The sequence below is a fragment of the Vanessa atalanta genome, chromosome 4 (genome assembly GCF_905147765.1).
Source record: "Vanessa atalanta chromosome 4, ilVanAtal1.2, whole genome shotgun sequence".
NCBI lineage: Eukaryota > Metazoa > Arthropoda > Insecta > Lepidoptera > Nymphalidae > Vanessa > Vanessa atalanta.
Window position 1 is genome coordinate 2,225,949 of NC_061874.1, and position 26,033 is coordinate 2,251,981.

The window sequence follows — 26,033 nt, forward strand, 5'->3', positions numbered from 1 at the left end:
ATTTATAAATTATTTGATAATAGATAATTTTCATATATCTATACAAAGTTCATGACGCTGATTACTCAGACATTAAAATGTAAAGAGGCGTGACAGCCGCCACAACAAACAGGCTATAAGTGAAATTGCAGTCGAAATGGATTGCTCCTTACACCTTACAATGTTTACGATCCATTATATTACAGTGCACTATGTGATATCTATCCTCATATACTTGGCTGATTCATGTACGAAGTAAAATTAGCCAACATATCATTGATTATTATTATTATTTTTGCGTTTTGACCATACGTTTTCATTTTATATAATTTAGACTATAATGCATTTAAGCCATAAAAAAAATTTTCAATAAAATATAATTATAACATGCCTGATCAAAAATAAAATCGAAATATAAATGATATTTCGATTCGATTATATAAATTTATTTTATTAAACAAAATTTCTGAAGTATTCATGTCACCATGTGTAGTTTATTAAAATATATTATGAATATCGTAATAATCTGAAAATATTATTATTTTTATTACTCCTACTATCAAAATTCTCATATTAAGAATTATAAAAAAGATTGCAATGTAATATCTAGTTTACGTATTCTAACCACTGGGTCGTATTAGCTCTTATATTTTCATATACATATTTTATTTGAGAAGCATATTTCTTATTTTCTATAAGTAGTACTTTACCTTGCAGGGAGTAGGCGGTGCGCTGCGGCTGCATGCCTGGAGCAACGATGACGCCAGCACGCGTCGTGTTGTGCAACGACAGCGCGGCCAACAAGTCTAGCTCGGTGGCTGAAACAATATTTAGCTCTTGTTACTTTTTTATTTTCTATTCTACATCGACAGAGCTCTGCCAGTTAATAAATTGAAATCTCATGTTAAATACACGTTTTATAGAAAGTGTGGGTGAGTGTTAGTAATAATTGATGTACGATAAACAATTAAACCACAAAAAAATTCAACCACTAACTGTGGTAATTTAACCTTCAGAAATGAGTATCCATAGATGTTTTTTGCCGTTTTAATCTACACTCGGCTTAACACAATCTTACAACTTTAAATTCAACACAATCTAGCCTACTTGAATATCATATTTCGAGGCTACATACTAAATATCGATTAAATATACTTCTTAAAAGATTAAAGAAAAACAGTCATTCTATTGCTACATTTTTCGAAGTTATTGCAGTCGTATGGTCTATAGAATCAAATAAAAATAGTCATAAAAACCAATTACTCGTGACACAGTACGATAACTATAGCGCTTACAATTATGCATAATATTCCAAGTTACGATTGTTTCGTCAATCAAATGAATAATTACATATCAATAAAATTCGTTCTACTTTTTCGAAATCAATACGGTTAGAATCCGAAAATTTGGAACAAATAAGTTATCGATCCAAGATGATGGAATGTTCTTTAAATATTATAGCGGAGACGACCTTGTAAGTGGAGCGCGTACTTTTACGAATTAATAATATTTTGTAATAGTCGATAGCGTGACATGAAAATACATTGTATGGTTTTATTGAAATCGTTTGAGCAACTTTTATCACGTCAGTTTGATGAACTACGATATATAGTCCTCGAAATCGACAAAAGAAATGACTACTCGATAGAATTATTAACATTACAAATTTAAAGTAAACTTTCTAATTTAATAATTAGAAACTAATATACTTTCATTTCAAAAGCTTTAAAACAAATAACGAGACTTTACATAATAATGACTTGTTCATGTTCATGGAGTCGAAATATATTTACTTTTCAATCGAGAAATAAAATAAACTCATTAGTTAAATATATTAAAAATCATATATAGCAGTAGCTTTTTCTAACAAAACGAAAGGAAAATTGTCTTTATAACGAGCATATCAAGTACAAATCGGTCACGTAGCGCTACAACGTAGCGGCGTAGCCTCAACTAGGCTACGACCATTCTTACTGCGTATTCAGCATGTGAAAAACGTTCGACGTATATGAATATGGAATTCTTAATGAATAAAATATTTTTATGCTAACGCTTTTGTTCTATGCCAGAAATGTAGTGTTATTGTAGTAATATTAACGTTATGCATTCTGTGCATACTTACTGAGGTATGAAATAAATTCTTTACAAGTTTGATTTTTTTATCCATAGTGAAATATATGTATGTAATACGAGTATGTACTAAATATTTTTTTCTATTCGGTCTGAAATAACCCGATATAAAAATGCTAGACTAATTTCATCATTTTACCGTCACAGTTCTAGTTGGCACACTCAGCACTAAAAAGATTTCATCTCGTCAAAAGTCATCAGGGAAAACTGAATTAGCACTAAGGCCACCGGCGCGCGCTCTTCATTCCGACTTCAATTAAAAAGTTGACTTCAATGAAAACCGTCACAATTTGAGTTGAGATCTCTTGTCGTCTATTCACCGTAATTTTTAACACCTCTAGCAAATAAAGAAAACTATGTTTTGACTTTTTTTCAATTCTATTTCTGCATTCAAATAGTTGTTATTTTGATTCGTTTACAAATAATTGTAGTGAATTGAGATGATATAATTTGTATTGTTAGTATATAAATATTGTATTGAAATATAGGTGGCAAGGTTTTGTGTGAGTTTATCTGAGTAGGTGGGTATCACCCACTTAACAACTTTAATTAACCATAATAATGCATAATAATGATAGTTTGTATAGCTCGGTTTTAATTTGAATTTGTTATTATAGGTATAAAAGCCATGTTCCGGATCTCTTGATTTGCAGCGCGTAGAAGAAGAAGCAGTTTATACTTCTTAGGCAAAAAATACGATACAGCTTGAAGTATTATTAGTTTTTATTTGCTAGTATGCTTTCAAAAAAGTGATCACAAAATATATTTTATCCACATCATAAGAAATAAAAAACCTTCGGCAATATTTACAATGTTTGTTGCGAATTATTGAAACGATTTTATGTATGTGTTGTGTATCAGTGAGAGTACCATAAAACAAAGTTAATCGACCAGATGCCGATTGTGTAATTAGTAAGGACATATTGTACGATAACTCAGTACACTTCACTGTTTAACAGGATTTATATATGTTTATTGAAATCATCAATTATACAAATATACAATAACACTTACAAGGAAATCATTTTCTTGCAATATTTCATACAATATTATCTAAACATCAATGATTGTAGCGTACATGATAATAATATGTATTGCCTACGGAACCCTAAAGAAATGTATTATCTTACTAAAACAAATAAACCCTAATTTAAAGATGTGTCAGCCCTGACAAGGCGCCTCACTGACGCCGCCGTGTCTGCCTCCCCCGCGACTGATACAACTCTCCAGATTGCCTCGTAAACCGCCGCCTAGCGTCCAGCCGAACGTCTAGTCTATCTATATCTTCTACATTATGCCCATATATGCGCAGTATTTGTGAAACGTCACATAAATAAGAAACTTTAATTGTAAAGTCTTAAATTTTAGCAGCGACTCTAGAACTGTTGCCTACAATTTATTAGTCACAACTCTATCCCTGAAATCCTGATATATATAATATGGATCTGTTGTAGATTACACTAACAAAATAGAGCGTTTAAAATATTTATTTTTCATAATAATTATTCTGTCTTTATTCGATCTAGAAATTGAATATTAAATAAATGATTTATGGTATTGCATATGTGAAAATGTATCAATTGATCCTTCTCTGTTTTATATAACCAACAGAGGCTGGATTATTTTTTACTATTATTATTTATTACTTAGCATAGAATAGGATAAGTTGAAATAAAATTAAAACACAAAAATTGACAGTAAATGAATCGCGAATCAATACCGACTCTCAAGTGAACTAAGACAAATTTAATGAAAAAGTACTACTAGTTTCGCGTGTAAAGCATTTTTTTTTTCATATTAATATGTTCATCATACAACACTTAATATTATTATAGTCTTATGTGATATAATAGAAAAAAGATGTTCGGTGCAAAGTCGTTATCATTTCGTAATACCGTCCTTATAGCAGGTCATAAACGTTCTCTACGTGGTCATAAAAAACGTCTACCCCTATTTTCAAGAAACTTATAAACTGCAGTGGGAAGTAGCCAAACTACAATGCTCTTAATTCTCACTGAAGTAATCTGACTCTTATCTAAAGAATATAAAGTTCACGTAGTAAAATCATATATACTAGTGAGGTTTACGAGCCGTAGATGTTATACGGAAAATTGTAACGAACGAATGTTGCATCTGTGATTTATGAAGTGGAAAAATATTACAAAATTGTAATGTCTGCAGTGCGATTAATCGCTATCTAATGGTTAGGTTAGACTTTTAACAGCCTTTTAAGCTTAATGAAATGCTTTTTAATAGTTATCGATACTACAACACTTATCCTAAATAATTATGTTTTTTCAAGCATAGACTAGCAGGATTTAACATCCGATCCTCATCCGGCCTCTTTGGTCTAATGGTTAGCTTATGACCCTGTAAAAATTCCTAGTCAAAATATTAAACAGTTGAGTTTTCCTGCCAAATTCTTAATAGCAGTGAGTAGTTTGTATGTTAGTTATGTTTGCACAACCATGCCTTAGAAAGCACGTTGAACCTACGCCTAAACTTTCCGGTCGTACCATTTGTTTTTTTTTTAATTTTCTATACACTGCCCATAGACATTGGCATTGTTAGAAATATAAAACATCCCTAACATCGACCTGATGAACAAGATGGTACGTCCCTTTATCCTGTACATTTGCCGAATCACTATTGAAACCACAGCACAACAATACTAAATATAGCATTTTGCGACAGAATATATGATCAATAGGTACATATGTGATATCTACCGAGACGGGTTTGTATTAAGATCTACTACAAAATAAAAAACACTCTTAACACCTAGAGTGTGGAAATAGAGAGCGTACCTGTGTTTTCGCACTAATTTGAGCTCTATAATGTCACCAGTTTACATATTTTTCATTGAAATTAGTCTCATACTTTATGAAATGTTAGAGATATTATAAATTATATACGATAAAACAATTTATCAAAACTGTCTATTGATGTAATTAGCGCCAGTGAAAGCCTCTCCGTAAAAGGCTCAACGAGACGGAACAATTTTGGTTATTTGACGCTTACCCAGAAAATTAATTATCGTTAGCGCAAAATTAAAAGCATTTATCTCTAGAGGGCGTGGAGGAGCTCCTATATTTATGTGTATAGTTATTTCTTGATTATATGTCAAAAAGGTTCTGTTTTGATGTGTAATTATATAGTACATTATGCAGTAATTATACACATTAATATCAAACTTTAAATTATTAATTTTTTTTTTTCAATGCAAAATATGATTTTACTACATAAAGTATAAATAAATTGATATCTTGAAAAAGTAGTCACATGTACAAAAAGTAGGAATAAAATATCTCTATATATTTCTGATTGTATTGGTTTGTGGTATGTTTGGGGTTATATAAGAGTATTGAAGCAAATATATTTAAATTAATAAATTAATTTCCATTTCTGGCAAAAAGCCTCATCCCTTCTTAAGGAGAATATTTAAAATCTGCTAGACAACAAGTTGGCTGCTAGTGTATATGAATATATCCGATTTTCATTAAACACACGTACATATATCCTTACAGTGTTCTGTTTTAGTGTCAAGCACGAGAAAATAATAATAAACACAATTAAGCAAATAAAAATTCAGTGCTGCTTCCCCAGATTTGATATATGTCATAATGTATATAGTCATAATTCTCCCTTAAGGGATCCTAAGCTGTAGGTATCATTCTATTCCGTCTCAAAAAAGCTGGACATTAAATGATATACCTTAATACACTTCAAAGTCTAAGAAGACATTCACTTCAGGGGTAAATCAAATAAAAGCCGAAATAAAATTGTGCATACGTGATAAAGTAAGGAAAAGACGACGCGAGGGAGTAATAAATAATACCCTCTAGGGGAGAAATATATCGAGTCACCTTAAGCACAATGCCTACATGAAAATGCTTTGTGTGAAGGTTTTGTCTAATATTACAAAACTATCACTTTACAGAAGGCAGGGGAAAGTTTTAAACGACAAGTTGAGTGATATATTTTAGAGTTTTTTAATACAGTTTTTTTAATAAACATATTATTTTAATAAAACTAGGTATTAATAAAACGTTACGGTTTTTTTAAGAACCTAAGCAATGAATTACATAATATTATGATGGATGTGGTAGATTGAACGACAAATTAAACAACGTATATTTTTGGCAAATATCAGAATTAGAAAGATCATAAGGGTTGACTGCGAAACCGATCAAAAATCAAACTAAACATGAATTTAACGAACACTAACATTAAAATATCGTGAGGAAACCAGTATACGACGAAGGGAAACCTCTCGAAGTTATTGGTAAGTATTTACCAAGGTATACAAGATCAGAATAGCTGTATGACAGCTTGATGAAAACAATTCCGAAAATTCATTTAGAATGGGTCACCATTGGAAACCTTATTCATGTCCATACATTATTATCATTAGAGAATTTTTGGCAATTTTTTTAACCAATATGTGTCGCCATCTTTGAAAAATAAAATTAGTTTATATGAAGACCAAAACCAAAATACCGACATAGTTTACAAAATTTGCAGACTGAAGTGGCCGTGGACTATTATTTTGTAGACAAACATGGCCGTTGCAACATATGACTCCTAGAGTAAATATCATGGTTCATGGCAACCCTCGAGCCCGGTGGACCGATGACTACGAAGATATTGGAATCCAACTGGATGCAGACGGAAAATAGCCGGTGCTTTTTAGTAGCCATGTTTGGTTAAATTATGATGACAATAACATTAAAAAATGTAAGCATCGTACGTAAGACTATGTAGTTTTAGAAATGAGTTCATAATACTGGACATCAAGTTACACATTTAAATATGACTGAATGAGTTTGCAACCGAGGAAAGAAGTTTTTGAAGGTTCTTAGTAAATTTGTACCAATTCCATAAGCCTATGAATAAACAAATAACTGTTAACATTTCATTTCTTATAATCTAGCGTGTTCCAACCTTCGTTTCGGGCTAGTAACATCAGACAGTAATAGCTCTATGTGGAAAATGATAGTCTATTAAAACTAATGCAATTTGGTCGAAGCGTTTAGAAATTGCTTTTAAATTGTTCCCTAACAATATCTTTCCTGGAATGTCAAAAGGCTAAGTAATTGTTAATTATCGACTTGAACAGCGAATGGATATCGCAAACTCAATGTACTGTAAAATGAACTATCCTTTTTCACAACAGGATAAGTGGGGGCTGCAAGTGTTAATAACAATTAATTGAAGTCCTGCAATATGAGACGACACGTGGAAACCTGTCGGCGTAATTGACCATATGGTGGTCATTGTAGGGTCGTTCTAATTGTAATTAATACTTACTCGTGTTTTCATGAATATTTAATTAGCTGTTCAGAATATAAATTTACGTGTCAAGACGAGTATTATGAGTAATTGAGTAGGATTAATAAATCAAAATGATTTAACATTTGCACCTTAAATATATTTAATGTATCATAAAAATTGCTTCACAAAAAATCCGGTAGCTCGACACCCTTTACCGCTAATACGTTAAAACGGCAACGCTTTTGCTCATATGGTACGGTGCGATTAAAAAGCGCTCCCTTTTCCTTGTTTAGAGTGAAGAAAAAATGCCTAATCGACTTAAGTTCGTCGACCACTAAAAGTCATTCGATCAATATAAAGCAATTTATGAGACAATTAAAATCATTTAAAAACTTTAAACGAAAATTTACTATACTACTCATAAAGCAGATAAAACATCATAAATGTTGTCAAATAGTTTGATATCAGTAAATAACGACGCTTTAACCTGCTCAAACTAGATATGATCGACAGATCAATAAGGATACCTTATCAAATATATGTATAATAAATACAAATATCTGTCCGTAGCGAAAAAATATTATCTATGTAAAATTAAGTTCCGCTATTTTATGTAAGATTTCAAACTTATTCTTTATAAAAGCAACGACCATTTTAGTACCCTTGACAAAAGTTAATTTCGCGTGGTAGTTGCGTAATATTTAAACGTTGCATTCAAATTTGATTTTGAAATAATACTCCTATAAATAAAGAAAAATATCTGAAGAAAGAGTATACACGTTTACTAAGGATTAAAAAATAGTCGATATCAAGAAAGAATATCTTTGCCTTCAGTAGAAACGACTAAGTGCCAAGTCAGTGGACGAGAACCCTATAGTGTCGTACTTAACAGAAGGGTCTCGACATATGTCAAACGCGTGCCACGTGCCTGCTCTCCGTGTCGGGTTACGATATGACATTTTTGTCATTATGCCTCTTATTTCACTTGAATATTTCATGTACATTTTTGTTCTTATAACTTTTTAATTTGGTATATTCATCGGGATGAAGTTTGTAAGTACATAACTTTTCCTTCGTACACGACCCCTTTAACTTTTTTCGTTAAAATTATAATGCAATATATACTTTAATTTTTAATAAATATTAGCAATTCGTCAGTATCGTGTAATATGTTGTATATTTTTTTAGACATATTGAGGATCGGAATTGCGATTCAACGGGACAATACTGCCAGGATCCTTGCCAACATTGTCCGCGATCATCTTTGATACAGTAACTGTTTTTAATTTCATATAAAATATCGACATAAATATTGTTTATAAGTTAAAATCATATCTGAGATCATAACGCACAATCAACGTACTTATTGTAAATTTAAAAATAAATCCTACCTCTTACTAAGTTGTCGTGTTCTCATTTATTAAACAGACAGCACATAAAACGGCGAATGTAAAATACTTTATAAAACGTACTATTCGTTTCATGGAATTGTATCGAATGACGATCACGCGATGTTACGAAACCGCCATCTCATTTCGTGAAGGCACCGACGATGGTCCGATGGTGAGTCAGATATATTCCGCTGACATTAACGATTTCAAATGTAACAATACCATTAGGCAATATAATTGTTATTTTAAATTTATTAAAAGGAAGCTATCCAATTTGACGACAGTGATGCTCTTCGAACATTCTATAATAAAATAAAATCCCGCAGATAATTTTACATTAGCCAAATAATAGTTTTTATCAAAAAATCATATACAGACACCAAGAACTTGTTATTATACATGATTATGTAGAGTAAAGTTTGTATTTATAGAAATATTTCTCAAAAAAAATCCTGTCGCTAGAAAAATGAGATATTTTTCCAATAAATAATATATTTTTTATAACTCTACCGGTCATTCGTTCGAACCAAGGGTCACTCCAATAAAAGTTATTGGGATTTTTGTCAGTATTTTGTTATCAGTAGCCCGGAAGTTTTGTTTAAACTTCCGTGCCTCGGAAAACACGTAAAGCCGTTGATTCTACTTCTGAACTCTCTCCAGTTTTAATATTTTTCAGATATTTTATATTTCGATAATATTATTTACAAAAATGTTTACATCAATAATGCAGCTATATTATATATATATATATAAAATAATTTTAATCTTCATTGAATATTCAAATTGAACAAGTTTGTAAAAGTTCTTGTATATATTTTTATGTATAATTATTCAGTATAATCGATGAATACTGATAATGTTAAGAAAAAAAAACAATATATTTATGAAACCAAGCAATATATGAGTAATATGCAAATAAGTACTTATTACAACAGCCAAAAATCTCAATGGCCAATGTACGTTATTTAAGGATTTTGGAATATAAAGTCCGTTAATGAGGCGGAGGGTGGTTCGAACCGGTGTCCCGACAGGTGGTGGACACGCGCCGCTGAGCCCCCCGTACCACATTGTGCGCTACCGTCCCTACCGTTCGTACCGCAGTCTAGCGTCCACTAAATGTAGTAAAGTACTCTAATTTCTCATTGCTAATATAGCTGTCTGATATAATGTAGAATGAACCGAAGATTATTTTTTTTTTTAAATAATATAACGTAAGTGTTCATAATTTGAAGTAGTTATTATTTTGTTTCCGTGTAAAGAGTTTTATTCAACCTTTTTAGTTTAAGGTGATATTTTTCACCTGAATCTTGTATTGAACAGAGAAAAAAATATAAAGTCTGCATTTCCATAGATCAATCGTCTATTTATATTGCAACATCGTACGACACGATTGTGATAAATTCGTACATCATTTTTCAAAGCGTTCTGCCATTTGAAATTCTGATATCAAATCGTCCTTCACTTACCCTTTGCTGTGTACCCGGTGCTTGCGAACAACATCCGGTGACCAAGAAACTTATTTAATATGTTGTGGCCTCATATTTGCACCGTATGTAAATAGCACTATATAGGCGTTATGCACATACAGTCACTCGGTGACAGCGTTAGTATATCCTACTTTAATCAATTCAAATCATAAACACCGGCGCCTAAATTATTTGCAAACGATTGAATAAAATATTTTTCTCCTGTTACTGACTTACTTTTTTGTTATAAATTTAAATGTCAATGTTTCGTGAGATTGAATATTATTTTTATAAAGGTACGGTACGGCACGGTACGGTAACTTGAACTATCACGGTAAATATAATTTAGAAGAAATTATTTTGTAAATTATTTACATATCATATTAGTTATTTTGTTTTTTAATGCTAATCTATTATAATTACAAATAAAATCAAGATCTAGGAACATCAAAATTGTAAGCAATTAAAAAAAATAATCTTATGAAACGACTGCCGTTATTGCATCATAGAAACAAAAATTTGGGTGTTCAATTTTTGACACTGAACGGCTAATTCATACGAAAGAGTCTTTGACACTTTGAACTTGGCAGTGGGGCACGCGGCCGGGGGCCGGGGCTAATCCAACGCAAACAGCGGAGATAACGTATCGCACGTGTATATTGTCACCGCGTCAGGATCGCGCTTCCTACATACTATTTGCTTTGCGAAAACAAGCTATCGTTATGGAAATATATAAGTACGCATTTGTGTCTTTGATTAAGTAACATTTTTAAAGATTTTAAATTACATAATTTTCTTTATAGTTCTATGTTGTTATCGATTTAATTATTTTAGTATATCATGCGTCCCTTCTCCTAAAATACAGAAAATCGCTGATAACGTGTTAAATAAGTAACTATATTCGTAATTAAAAATAAATAGTATAAAATTTTATATGCTGTTAACGGATTCCAAACCAACGACAATGCCACTAATAACAATTTCGGCGACAAATAGCAAATTTATTTATACGACACTGACCCCCGAAATGTGAGTAAATAAACGAGAACGATTTATCCGGGACAAATAAAAACTATATAGCTAATGGGGCGCAATAACGGGGCTAATACGGCAATGCGTTACAACCTGTCGTTACTAACCCTCGTCACAAGATTGGGGTACCGCTGCTACACGTGTCTATAAATATCAATACGTGACGGTAAGAGGTTATTCGATTATTTAGTCGACGTATTTTGTTTGATTTAATTCAATTTGATGATTATTCTCAGAATTCAATGAGGTTAGTGCTAAAATTATTTAGGTTAAATCATTTTATCTAAATATCAATATTACCTATTCGGCTGTACAATCGCTACCTTTTCGAACGATTATTTTCGTCAACCCCTTTACTTAATATACATTTACAACTGTTAATTTAATTACGATTTTTAATTAATTTTTTTTTAGAATTTCCATCATTTATCTTAATCAAAAATTATAATGCATCAGCTAATTATTATATTTATGAATTAATATTATCTGAGAAAGATTTAATAAAATTACTAAATTAATTACTTCATAGCCGACAATATATAAACTTTTTGCGCACTTATTGCAAAAAATCTATGGAAAGATTTTCTTTTGCCAAGAAAAATATTTCTAAAGCAATGCTCATTGCGTAATGCCCGAGATGCGAAAAGCCCGCAGTCTCTGTGTCTTATTGCAGTATATCTTTTAGTAGTATTCTTTTCTCAAGAAGGAATAAATTGCGGACACTGATTCGCCTCGAGGTATCCACTCGGCTCGCCTCGCCTTTAGATTTTGCTCGAGAAAATATTAATTTTGAAATAGAACAATCGTACCATACCAGTACATTTTTAAAGTCACTACGACTTTGAAAATGTACTGGTATTTGTACAAACAAACTTTTTATGACAAAATCTGATGCCTAGTATATTACATATATATAAAAAACGAAGTTAAGAAAAATAACATATACATAACATGATCAGGTAATACGACTAATTAAGAAACTTAAATCACTTGGAGCAGGAGCCCCTTTAAGGACCTAAAAACTACTTAACTTAGTAAATATTTAAGGCCTACCACACATTAAACTGACTATATTAAATAATTAATTTTAATTATCCCTTATTTCACGTAAGCTTTACGCCTTTCACTAAAATGTTTATAAAATAAATTCAGTGATGTAAAGTATAGGTATATCTCAATCCCTTGTTCATAACTATTATATAACGAATTAATTTATTGAAAATAATACTTGGAAGTATAATGCAAAACTTGGGTTTTTAGACTAATTTGTGTACGCGTGTTTAGTTAAACTTACTACTATGTTAGGCGAAGTAGCTCCTGAGGTCTAGAAATCGTTCTAACGAAACGATCGAATCCAAGATTTGTCAATAAATTTTCTTATCAAGACTTTGGAAGTTGGCAGCGTTTGGCACTTCCTTGCACGGTCTGCTCGGTAAGCATGTCGAGCCTATCGTCCTGCGCCTGATCCCTTTCCAGCCTCTCATGCGCATTTGAGAATAGTCACCACGATCGAAATGAAATTCAAACAGCACCTGAATTTATATATAATATATTATAACAAATAGAAATCATGGAATAATATTTAATTTCTCGTTTGTAAACCATTAATTATAAACGAAATAACACAAAAACCGAGGGTGACGTGACTTTTAGCTACATTTTATACAAAAAAATTGTAAAAATTACGAACAAACAATCAGCCGTCGTGAATATACAGTGTGCCTCAAGGGACATATAAATAAACAAACACATTATTTACGTAGTGAGACCTAATTGTGGCGTAGGCGTACATAATTGAAAACGTATGTAGTACGTACACATGACGCTTCGTATTATACACCTTCATATATACCGGTACGCAAGGATCGATAGAGAAGTTTTGGCACCACGTGGCTTCGTCGCCAAGCAACGAATGCGGTGCATTGGGGGTTTGAACGTAACTTATTACTATATCGCTCAATGTTAATCGAAGATCGAATCATTAAATAAAATTTAGAAAAACTTAATTGTAAAACCTTCAACTTTTAATGACTACCAAATATAAATTTCAGATATGTAATCGCATGATTTGATTAATAATACTACTATACTAAGTAATTTTAAACCGAGACATTATTTTCAATATATTATAATAAAATTAATGGTAAAAAAGCTTTAATGAAAAATAAACATTGGTTTTATTTAAATGTTATTAGTTCAAATTAAGGTTAATAAAAATAAGTAAACGTCACTTGGTTCAAGAACTTAATATGACATGCTAATGCTACGTTTATCGTTGACTGTTGTAATCGCTAATCGTCTAAGTATATTATAAATTCTCTTTGCCAACAGGGCGAAACGCTGTACCTAAAGCTCAATAAATGGAGATATTTATAAAACAACTCCGAGGGTACTATTTCAAAGTCAAGGCCCTACTTTCTATAACGGGGTTTTAATAAACGGCTCTTTATTTGTAGTTACTAATTGTTTATATTTATATTTCAATATAAAAATACATTGGTAAAATGACAAATAAAAAAATAAATCAATGTTATAAATAATTCATGAAATCTATAAAATTATAATGTTTTATCAAAAATAAATAGCTGTCTGCACTACTAACTAACCTATAGTTCGTGTTAAAATTATTACAATAATTTAATTTTCACAATTTATGTTCCAAGACAACTAGCGCGTGAGGAATAATTTTAATTCAAACGAAATGTTCAAAGTTTATATCATTGGAATGGCCGTGAACATGAATGAGGTCAGAAGATTCGTGGAGGCGCCGCATTGCGCTCGCTGCGACACCTGCAGCACCACATCTCCCAGTCCAATATGTGCACACACAACATAGTATGTACTTTATTTATATTTATCACATATAAGATGTAAGACTTAGAAAAAAATCTTAAATCTATTTATCATACAAATTTGCCTATATCGAAGTAAGCAGTCTTAGCCTTGCTTTCCCCGAAGTACAATGCAACAATATAGAAATCCATTATACTAATTATATTAAAGCAATTGTATGCTGATTTTATGTTTTCATACTTTACAGATAAGTGGCAAGGCGTACTTTTTGGACACTGATATATATTAGATTCCAATGGGTGTTGTGATCGTTCGGTTCGGAGATGTAGGAAAATTAAAAATAATATCCTTCATTTACTTACCAAAGAAGAAACGAAAATATGACCAACAAAAATATCAATACATTAATAAAACTGTCTTAATTGTTCCATAGCAATAAAGAAATAAAAGTTTAATTGGTATTTCAATAAATGTTACCTATTATGTTTGGAATTTTTAAATATAATTGGGTTAAGCCCAATTGGTTGCAATTGTATATTTACTGAACATTGACAATATGACATTGACAATCGAAATTTTTTATGTTATAAATTATTTACATCATGTGCAGAATCTGTCTTTCCATTTAATTAAAACAAATAATGACGCTCTTTTTTATAAACAAACATAATAAACCCTCGAGCAAATATCCAACTGTATATTTATTTATGGAAGTATTTGAAAATCACCTGCTACGTCGGAAAATAACAAAAAAAAGATAAGAATCACGTCATCTTTTTATACCTATGTCTGGAAAAATAGGAATATATCATTCCTCCGTCGTGTTTTATGGAAATTACATGGAAAACTATAGGTGATATGTTTTATTAATGAATCGGTTCGGTAAACTAATCAGAGTCAATGCCAAGACTTGAAAAAATTATACTATAGCGGACGAGATTGAATTAATTTTAATAATATCCTTGTCACCATGTTATTTATTGAGAAATGTCTCGCAATAACCCAAACTACATACACGATACGTATAAATGTGTGTAGCACACATTATCAATTGTATGAATTTAAAGTTTAAATATTCACTGAATAAATAAGTCATTCTACAAAAACGAATTAGATACTCAACGCTTCATCTTAACTTACGTTGATACGCTATTCACAAAAATACAAGTATCACCTGGATTTTCCTAATTTACTTAACAGTGAGGTTTTATGCAAACTCATTTGTGTAGGTTCTATCCATTCACAATACATTTTAACGCTAGGCAGTGTAAGTACAGGCACAAGGGACATAACATCACAATTGCCAAGGTTGGTAGCGTATTCGTGATAAAAGGAATTCTTGGAACATGCAATAAAACATTTTTAGAGGTAGATGAGCTGACACTCTACCTAAATGGTGAGTGGTAAACTTCGCATAATGACAGGTGATGGGTTATGCGTTTTTTTTTTCTTTTAAGTCTTGTAAGCTATTTAATTCAAATCAAATTTATTGGCATTGTGCCTGTCATTAGACTGGCTTACTTTCCATTAGAAAGGAACCCAGAAATAAAAAAAAAAGAGTGTCGTCCTATGAGTTCACTTTACGTTACAATTGTACACTGAAATATACTATTAAATATCACGATCTAGTATCTAATATTTTTAATTTGATCTGTCGAAAGTTATCTTTTTAACTAGAATCGAGAAGAAAAAAAGTCGGAAGTCTAGATAATTCGCGTAAATCTTATATTTATGATTTAAATATGCTAATAATGAATAAAATTTCGTATAAGTACGATTAACAGAATCTTATATTTTTTAATAAACCGATAATTGTAGTTAGTCGGGTTTTCCTTAAAAACGCCCATGAAATCGGCATAGCCACGTTCGTAGGTTAATAGTTCCATTAATATGGCTTCTGAAACATTTCTCTGTTCATACTTTTTAGTAAAAGCTAATCAGCATAATAATTAACGGCCAAATTAAATATAACGAAATTCATTTACGCGTTTTCGTGATCCATAAAATGAACCGCGTGTCAATCATAGTTTTTTGAAATAAATACCAAGCAGTACAAACTTTTTTGCAGCTTAGGTTATGACATCAATAAGCAAAGGTTCTGAATATCGCTTTCTACGTCATAATCAGACACGCACACACAAGTCTGTGTCAAAGTTTTTGTATACAGATTACATTATTCCTATTATTCTTTTTTTTATTTTTGGATTAGTACAACTTCTTAATATTTTGTTTTAAATAGTTTGTTAGGAGTAAATAATAACGTTAATTGTAATGGTGTTAAAAAATAATCGTTTAAGAGGTACTGACTCCAGTAACACAGCTAACCTCGTTTAAAAGACAGGGGCTTCACTGATTATAATTGTAACATAATACAAATATAAAATTTGTATAATATATAAGGATATAAATAATATCATCACATGACAAATTGACAACTTCATATTTTACGTAATAAATGAATCGGAACAAAACGAATGATTTACTCGCACATCATTAATATAACACTCAAGTAAGATGTAGTATGAACCTAGCGTGAGACGTATCATTTGTTCAATAAATAAACAGACTCTTTTAAATACATATAAGACTTGTATAAATTGTTACAGTGATAATTTTCTTACATTAAAATTAAAAGAAACACGTTTTATTAATGTTACCTGCACGAAGAAATATGAAGTTAGTGTAGTTCAAAATGTCGTTAGAGCAGCCCCAGACATCGCTGACAGGGGCGCGCAGCACGCGACCCTTTCACTTATTTATTTCTTCAAAACTACACATGGTAAGTGCCGAGATGGCTCAGTTGGAAGAACACGTGAAACTAACCCGAAAACTGCGGGTTCAAATGAAATCTCATGTCCTTAATTTGTGCCCATAATTTTGAGAAAACCGTATTTATGAAGGAGTGAACCTATGTTTTAGATGAAAATCTAAAACTTGTATCACCAGATCAAATTTTAGCTGTTTTGTTGTTTAATTTAAAATATTCCTGAATACGTAAATAGGATGTTATTTACGCTAAATAAATACAAATAGTTTTACTATAAAAGCATCATTTAAATATTTATAAAAAAAAATATATGTAACAGCATGCAATTATATTAAATAATATATTGTATTAATTTTATAATATAATACTTGTAAAATATTACTTGGAAAAAAAATTGTATGTAATCTACTACGATAAGAATCCGTCAACGTAGTAGTAGTAATTCAATTTACTTCGGATCTTAAAAATGTACGATGCTCAAAATACTCTTTCGATTATTCTAATATAAGCAGTCTCTAAATCTGCTGTTGACAGTTTATACAAATTTGTTTCGTCTACACACGCAAACAACTATTACTTCGTGTTACGTGCACATGGACAACGAACTCTGAGGATTTTACTTTCTTTAAAAGCTTAATGCATTTGTTGCGAAGCAGGGCACTTTTCTTTTGAGGTAAATAACCTTTATTTATTTACATTTTCATACTGTATTACTTCAAATGAAATCTGAATCTATTTACAATTTACCTTCAAATACAAATATACACATAGTTTCCTTTTAAGATGTTGTATAATAAAAACATGATGCAATTAATAAATTATACGTTTTATGTTCTCTAAACTATAATTAATGGTGCTACTAATATTGCAAAAGATTTGGACAAACCATTGGTATTCCTGAATGAGACATTTGTCCATTAATTATATCAGTATTCAAGGCTAGCTAATTTAGTATTACTACAGCAAAACTGTTACTTTTAAATAGCCGTTTGTCACTAGCGAGTTTGTGCAAAAAACAATATCTAATGCTGTAATTTAAAAAATCAGTGGTTGTTCCAATCTGCATTTGATTGCGTATCTTGATTAGTAGCCAATAAAATATTATTGGTTTGTCGACTCTCAGTCGGTGATATTATTTTTCATTCGTTAGTTTTACACACGATATTTCCATGCAGTAATAGATGATTTTTATGTATTCGTGCAGCAAATTTAAAGAAAATAATGATTGAAATATCGTGTCATAAATTATAATAACATCAACCCTTCCTAACTTCAAGGGAATTAATTACTGATTGCTTTATTTAATAATTATAAAAAAATATGTCTTATTAAAATTTAGGTTTTTTTAACCATGATATTTTTATATATAATTAAAATTTGTTAAATATAGAAATTAAATATAATATTAAACAATGTTTTGGACGAATTAAAAATGTTTCTAAAACATATAGCAACCAATCTTATAAGCTTTACTATTGATAGGAGGAGATTTCTTTTTTCGCCCAGAGTCGGAATTGCGAATCAATGAAGCAATTCAAATCATTACTAGTAATGTTGTCATCAATTATATTCATTGTAATTAACACTTCTATGAAAAATATAAAATAAATAAAGTATTAATCGCCGCTAAATTATAAATACCGTTAGATTATAATCTTTCTCACAAAAATGTAAACTGTGATTCAATTTACAATATAACGTATACAATAATAATATTTTTTCGGTTAGGTTAGCTTATAGGTCGTATTTATACTTTAACATCGTTAGATTATAAACATTAAGTTATAAGCAGCATGTTATGGTTCACAATATTTCTACAGTTTATAATCTTGTGAGATAGATTACAATCTAACGGTATTTACAGTTTTACGGTGACTTATACGCAACTAAATTAAAAAAATCGAAATTTCAGTCCTCTAAGCGAATAATCAAGCAGATCCCTGTTTGTTATTGAAATAATAAAGGGTTTACAAATTCTTAATCTGCTTCGTAGTTTTAGATTAATTTTTATTGCATATAACATTTGCCATGGAGCTATGTAGTTAAAGATTTTTACTTCTAGAATAGAAAGTTTGGAAATATCCCCTTCTAGAAACTAAATTATGTACCATGAATTTTAGTTTATTAAACTAGTAAAATACCGATTGCGTATCTTGATTAGTAGCCCCCGTGCAGTAACTAGCGAAACACAATTTTATCACGGCAATAAAAAATATTATGACGGTTCCATATTTACTTCCAGCGATGCTTTTTCTCGATTATATTTCTTTTACTGTCCCTTATTACCACTATAAAGGTGTTTTTATTTAGGAAGATATAAATGTTCGACTTTGTTTTCTGCTTAACCACAAATTAATCACCTTCTTATGCCAATTTCAATATCCTATTTCTTAAGTGTGTGACTATACCGTAATAGGTTATTGACTAAAAATAACATTGGTATTTCACATTTGGGCACGTTATATATATATTATAAATTATTGCTTTTGTAATATGTAGTACATTTAAGAGTATTCCTTCCATCGATAGGTGTGATATCAATTCTGTTATATCATGTGATTCTTCGTGGTTATTATCTAGCTTGCCTTAAAAAGTGTGTCAATTATTCTGCAAGGGATATGATCACAATTAACACTTAAACACTAAAGCCAGGCTAAAATTTTCATTACAACGATTACAAAAGATGACTAGGTCGTGGTTTCTATACGAGCGTACGCGTGTCAACAGTCAATAGTTCAATGGCGGATGGCGTTGGATTTTTATTATATTTGTATTTATTTTACCACGGACCTTTCCCACGTTAACTTTAGTTCCCAGAAAACATTTATCTAAAAAGATTATAGCCAAGCGTCTACTTATTAATTTTTTTTGTTTTTAGATACTTATGTTATGCGTTTATCTGTCACTAATTTTTTTTCAATTTTATAAAGAGAATTTTATTGAAATTGAAAATCAAATTTTGTCAACGAAATTGTTTGAGAATTTTAAAGATATTTGCCACAGAAAATTTAGCAGTGAAATGCACAAATTTTTCCTTTTATTTACGTTATCCGAAACGACGCCTTAATCTCACCAGCAAGAACTGAAGAAATGTTTTCTTAAAAATAATTAAATACACATGTAGCAGAATTTCATAGGTTTCCTCATGATACTTTTTTAACCACCAACCATGAGATGAATTTTAAACACAAATGAAGCTCATGAAACTTAATGATGAAATCTTCGGTAAAGTTTCACGTGTTCTCGCTATCTGGAGAAATTTTATTTGCGTAAGAAGAACACAAGGCATGACAAATCAGAACAATTTAGAGAACGGTCTAAACGTTTGCAGGGCATGCTTTTTTTTATTTGTCTAGGTATTTGTTGATATCTCATTATTTAATAAGATTCAGAGAAAAAAACCTGCCTAGTTACGAACTACAAACATATTAACTTTAAAATTAAATTAATGAAAATATTTTAATAAACATACTAGGTAGCTCTAAAAATACTTAAAGTTCAGTAACAGTAGTGAAAATCTCTTAAAGTTTTCAATAAGAATCTCAATACAAAAAAAAGTTAAATTGTCAATAATACAGATTCAAGTCGCAGTGAACGGGTAATATCTTTGCTGTATTTACATTAAAATAATATCACGTTATCTCGTATTGGATTATTCTCCAAACAGATTTACTTGATAAGATATGTAACATTCACAAGACGGCGCTAATGCCGTCTCGGAGCTCATTGCAGTCGCTTTGATATATTTACTTTTAATTAAATAATTATTTTATTTAAAAATACATTACATTTACATAGTCTTATGAATTTCTTTAAATAATATTCTGATTTTTTTATAAACTCTTATTATTTTTTAATGCAACCGCTGTATAATTGAAAGAAAGTGTATGAAAAATTTCATCGTTTTGATATGATCTTTAAGATTCCTCTAATTAATTTGAGCAAATGAATTTAAGCAAGTAGTGAAAAAGAGACATATATATTATATGTACGTAAAGGTAGTACTTATTACCTTTTTCTGCTGATCTTATGCATAAAAAGTATATTATTTTATGTTTTCTCAAATAGTTAATAAATTCCGATAAGAAGGTAATAGAATATAAATTTTGAATGCGACATGCGCGGGGCGAAACGATAAAAATTCAATGCGGCAACAGTAGCTTACGTAAGGCGGGCGAACTTGAGTGCCTACGAGAATAAGCTGAAACTAAATTCGACGTTATAATTTGTTCAAATTCCAAGAAACTGTTAAACTTGATAATGTATTATAGAAAATCGTATGTAATCTGTTGCTTCAGTGGATTAAAAATAATAATAACCAACTGAATTTGTACAATGTCGTATTAAATCATAAAGTTTCAGATGAAACTTAATTTAAATTACAGTACATAACTAAGTTAATTTATTATTAAAATAAATGTAAGGCTAATATGGAACAAATAACATAATTAATAAAATAAAAGTACATGGGATTTCGATGAAAAGATATTAGACGTTTTATTATTCAGTCATTCGTACCACTTGCAGGTGGGCTTGGCGCCGCGCCAAATGTAAGAGGCACGATGTTTGGCATCAGGCTTACACCGATGACCCATTAAACGTATGCTTCGGACTTGAGTCTAGATCATAGCACTGTATTCATCTCGTACTTACTGATATGACACTCACAGACTTTTTTTTAGCACGTAATGTATTGCTTTATTTATCATGTAAGACTCTACGAGGATTTTTAATTAATATGTCAAATATTCTCGGTTGGATTTTATTTGATAGGATACCAAACTCAACCAACTTGAAGTAATCTACAACTAATTTAATTTTTGATCAAAATGTAAGTGCTGTAGCATCATTATCTACGACTGTAGCTCTTATTTCTTATAAATGTTGTATTTGTCTTGTTATTTTTTATATTACAATAATTTGAAAATTGTACATTAGTAAAATAATCCCCACTTTATATATATTCATATCAATAGCAAAATGTATTTTTGATTAAACAGACAAAGATCATATTTTTTAATTCAGTGTTTTACCAATTAAAATTCGCGAGAAAGCTTTCTCTTATCGCGTGAATTTTCTACCACATTATACCCATCAACAGCCATCAGAGGGTGGTGGGATTAACCCCAAAATTCTCCAAGAAGAAGGAGAGGAGATCTTTACCCAAAAGTTTATAAAGTCAAAGTCAAAATTTGGATTCAATATAGAAGCATGATACTTATTTCATGATTGGTGAAAATCTACTACTGTCTTGAAAAAAAGACCTAAGAGCCTAATAAAGAAGAAATTGTGAAAGCAATTTAGCTTTAGCATTTTAGCTTTTTATAAAAGCTAAAACAGTTACATAGATTAAGCCAAATCTTAATAGAAATTTAATTCGGAATAATAATAACTAGAATACAAGCTGTGTAATAATAATTATTGATGCACTGTGGCAGTATTACTCACTTGTTAAAATATAGGAAATTCAGTTTAACGTAACCTCGACCGTAAACGATAGTAAAAATATTTATCATTTTTTTAAGTATATGAAACAAAAATATTATTACAAAAGGGTTATATATAATAATATTCACACAGAAGATAAAATTCCTTTGTTGGCTGTAGTTTTCAATGTCTTAAGATAACAAAATATATTTAATCTCTACAAGATTAAAATTTACATACAAATTTTAGCATATTTTATCACAATAATTTAAAAGAATAAACTAATCATTATATACATAAAGTTCAAGTAGATTTTTACCACGCTAAACTGGAACACAAACTAGTGCCGTTTGCCCTAAATATAGGCGACCCGATGTACCAAACATCGGGTCGTTGGCCTGACTTGACTAATGTCTAGAGGAAATGATAGCCTTCCTCTTATTAATTTCAGGTGCTCCCATTTTATACAATGTTAGTGTCGACTTTATATCCTATCACTATGCAATATAAAATTAAGTACTTCATGATAACTGTGAGTAGGTTATTAATAGTATTTAAAAGATAATATAATTAGTAAGAAAATATTATATATAATAACAAAATAAGATATTTGTTTTATTCTTATAGGTAATAATCAAAGACAGCACCTTTTTTACTGTTTGTCAAATAAGTTAATTTTTTTTGCTATAGACAAGCTATAGCTATTTCTAATTGAATTTTTACGTAAAAAATATGTATGATATTAGTAAATAATTTAAAAACTGCATTTCATATATATTTTAGAACATTTTATAAAAGAAGAATGCCTAATAACAGCGAAAATTTACAAAACTCATACAGTTTAATTAATGCATAGATGGTTGTTTAGAACAACTAGCTTATTTTTGGAGATTCGATAAAAAGTATCTTTAATATTGATTTTTCAAACTATTTGTTACAAATTTATTGCCAATCTTCATTGAGATTTAATGATGATAAAAGATTTATTTCATCTAAAAATAATAATAAAAGTTTGAGGTCAATATTTTAAAATGTTACGCGTTGAAGTCTTTTTCATGAAATCAAAATATAGAATTTTATTTGGGTTCTGCAAATTTTACATAAATTATTAGACTTTCATAATGTGCCTTAATAAATATCATCGTAAGTAGATAAAGTTATCCTTGTTCAATAAATCTACGCATTATTTTAATAGATTGACATAATTTGTTTTAAAATGTTATTTTTCATCGATAATGATATTATTTATGTTTTGATCTTCAAAAAACTGAAACTATTTTAAGTGCTTTTGTACGCATATTATAAGGTAAATCTTACATTGTAATGCATTACCAGCAGTTCATACCAGATATAATAGACAAAAAATATTTTTTTTTGGTTATAATAAAACATTTTTATTATTTATTATTTATTTGTGAAATCTCACCGATGCCAATCTAAGTCGATAAATACGCTCGATAGTAGCAAACTATCATTATGTCAAACAATAGTGTAGCCTTCAAATTTTAAAGAATAGAATTCCTATTTACTCCAAAAATTTATACTAATTGCATTAAAGGTTAATTTACACATATTATTATATGATTAACACGATGTTTTGCGTAAAAATATTTATTTATTTCGATCTACTGTGTTCTGCAAAAAATGATGATGACTTTAATTTGATAATTCTTCTTATCATTTTTTAAGGTTTTGTATTAAATCACACAAACATCTCAAATTATCGTGTTTTAATAAAGTAGTATAAAGATAGATGTACGATTTCATATACATAATATAGATAGTATCGTTTGAATTACATTCAATATAAAATTTTGCAAACCATCAGTATTTTTTAATAATTAGACTAAAATAAAAAAAGGTAATGTCAACATATATTTTCCGGCAGGTGCTAAACACCGCACGCTTGCATTTACGATTAGTCGATTACGATAGATCGCAGAGTGGCGTGATGATGATCAATATTTACATTAAAGCAGATGTCTTTTCGGCGTGACGTAACGAGTTTGTTTAGTAGTGGTCGCCGCAAGGACGCCCGCGCCCGTGCAGCTTGGAGACAATCCCGAACGTGCAACAAACCGCATACTAATTTACAATACTAATCTAAAATTTTCATTAGTCTCTACATCGTTATTTGTCAAAGGTTCAATATTTTATGCACAGAAATCGAATACATATTTTTTTAATTTCTAGTCCAATTCTACGTCAAGATCTACTTTAAGCGATTGATTGGTGATAAATTGCACGTGAACTTGAAGCAATGTCATTTATATAATATATCTCCAAGGATTTTTTTATAAAAAATATGTCTAAAAATGTCTCACCCAGTCATATTTTGAAATATATTACAAACAATTATTGATTACATTAATGTACATTTATAGGAACCTTATTAGAAAACTATCAACAATTGCTATATTCTTAACATGTACTGCACACTTTTCCTAGCAATAAGTTTAATTTATTAAAGGGGTCAGAATTTTTAGAAGTACGTATAATAAATGTAAAATGTTATCAATCACAAAATTTTAAATATTTTTCCTTGAAAGATAATTATAAGCCTTATTTTTTTAAGAAATCCTTTTAAAACTGAACTGTAGAATCGATATAAATACTAGGTGCATTTTAAACGAACTTGAACCCTCGAAGCCATTAGACGGGAGGGGTGATCACGGATAAGGCACACGTAACAGTCGTATTCTTCAAAAAATTAAAGGAACGTAATGATTTCTTACGAAAGGGCAAATCTTTAGAACAGCTGATCGGCACACCCCTGGGGGATTATATATGTAAAAGCGATAAGTACGCAAAACGCGTGTCATTCAAGAAATGTGATCAGCTGATCGCGTGACATATTTAATGTGTGTGTTATTATAATGGGTTTGATGATAAATGTACTCACCGGCTGCGTTGGTCAGCCACCACCAGCAGCAGCAGGCGGCCACGAGCGCCCGAGCGCCGGCCATATCAGCGGCAGCGCATCACACGCGCGCTCTCGCCGGCCGCCCCGGCGGACTGAACGATGCGACTCAGCCGCCCCGCGCGATCGATGCACGACCGCCGCACGCACCCTCCGACACTGTACCTCCCCGCCTCGCTCCTCCCCCGCGAACTCCTCACACCCTCCCCACAGACGTTTTCCCGAGTTTCCACGGAGCGCGCGCGCTGCCCTCCTTCCCGTCGGATCGCTGACCGCCCCTAATTGATTGGGCTCGTTCATTTGCCGAATACGTTTTAGGTCACCATCGCCGCAGAGGCCTGCGCAATATTTAGTCTGTGCGAAACTTGGCTAAGTTCACTGTATTGAAATTGAACTTGACGTTTACGTGATCCAGTGTTTTAAATAAAATATTTTCCGCTATTCCCAAGAATAGTTACAAAGTTTTTGGTTCTTATAATATGTATAAATACTACACTTATTAACTATACTACTAATATATAATATATTTTGCTCGAAATATTTAAAAATTACATTTACATTCTTGTATGGATTTAAAATTTATTTTATAAAAAAGAAGGCGACCATATAATTCGTAAAAGTTCAATCAAAGTTATGATGTAGAGCTGAAAAGAAAAGTCTGAAAGGCTTACTTATTCTTGTTTAAAATACAAACTTTACTGGCATAAATTTGCCAATTATTAAGGTCTCAATTTTTTTTATTTTAGAAAATTACTTGAAGTAATTTTTTATAATTTATTTTACACAGAATTACTTTTGTCTCTACGAGTAATTCAACTCTACGAATATTTCCATAGTTATGAAATTCGAGTTAA

General features: G+C 30.7%; 1 protein-coding gene across 2 annotated transcripts in view; it reads right to left on the reverse strand.

Annotated features, from left to right (window-relative positions):
- Window positions 1–25,273, reverse strand: part of LOC125077789 (protein kinase C-binding protein NELL1-like) — a 44,729-nt gene extending 19,456 nt beyond the window's left edge. For both annotated transcript variants that reach the window (XM_047689847.1, XM_047689846.1), the window contains exons 1-2: window positions 25,162–25,273; window positions 690–797 (exon numbers count right to left, since the gene is read on the reverse strand). In XM_047689847.1, the coding sequence (XP_047545803.1) occupies window positions 690–797; window positions 25,162–25,225 (172 nt within the window). In that variant the 5' untranslated portion in view covers window positions 25,226–25,273. The remainder of the gene's footprint in view (window positions 1–689; window positions 798–25,161) is intronic.
- Window positions 25,274–26,033: the final 760 nt, after the last annotated feature.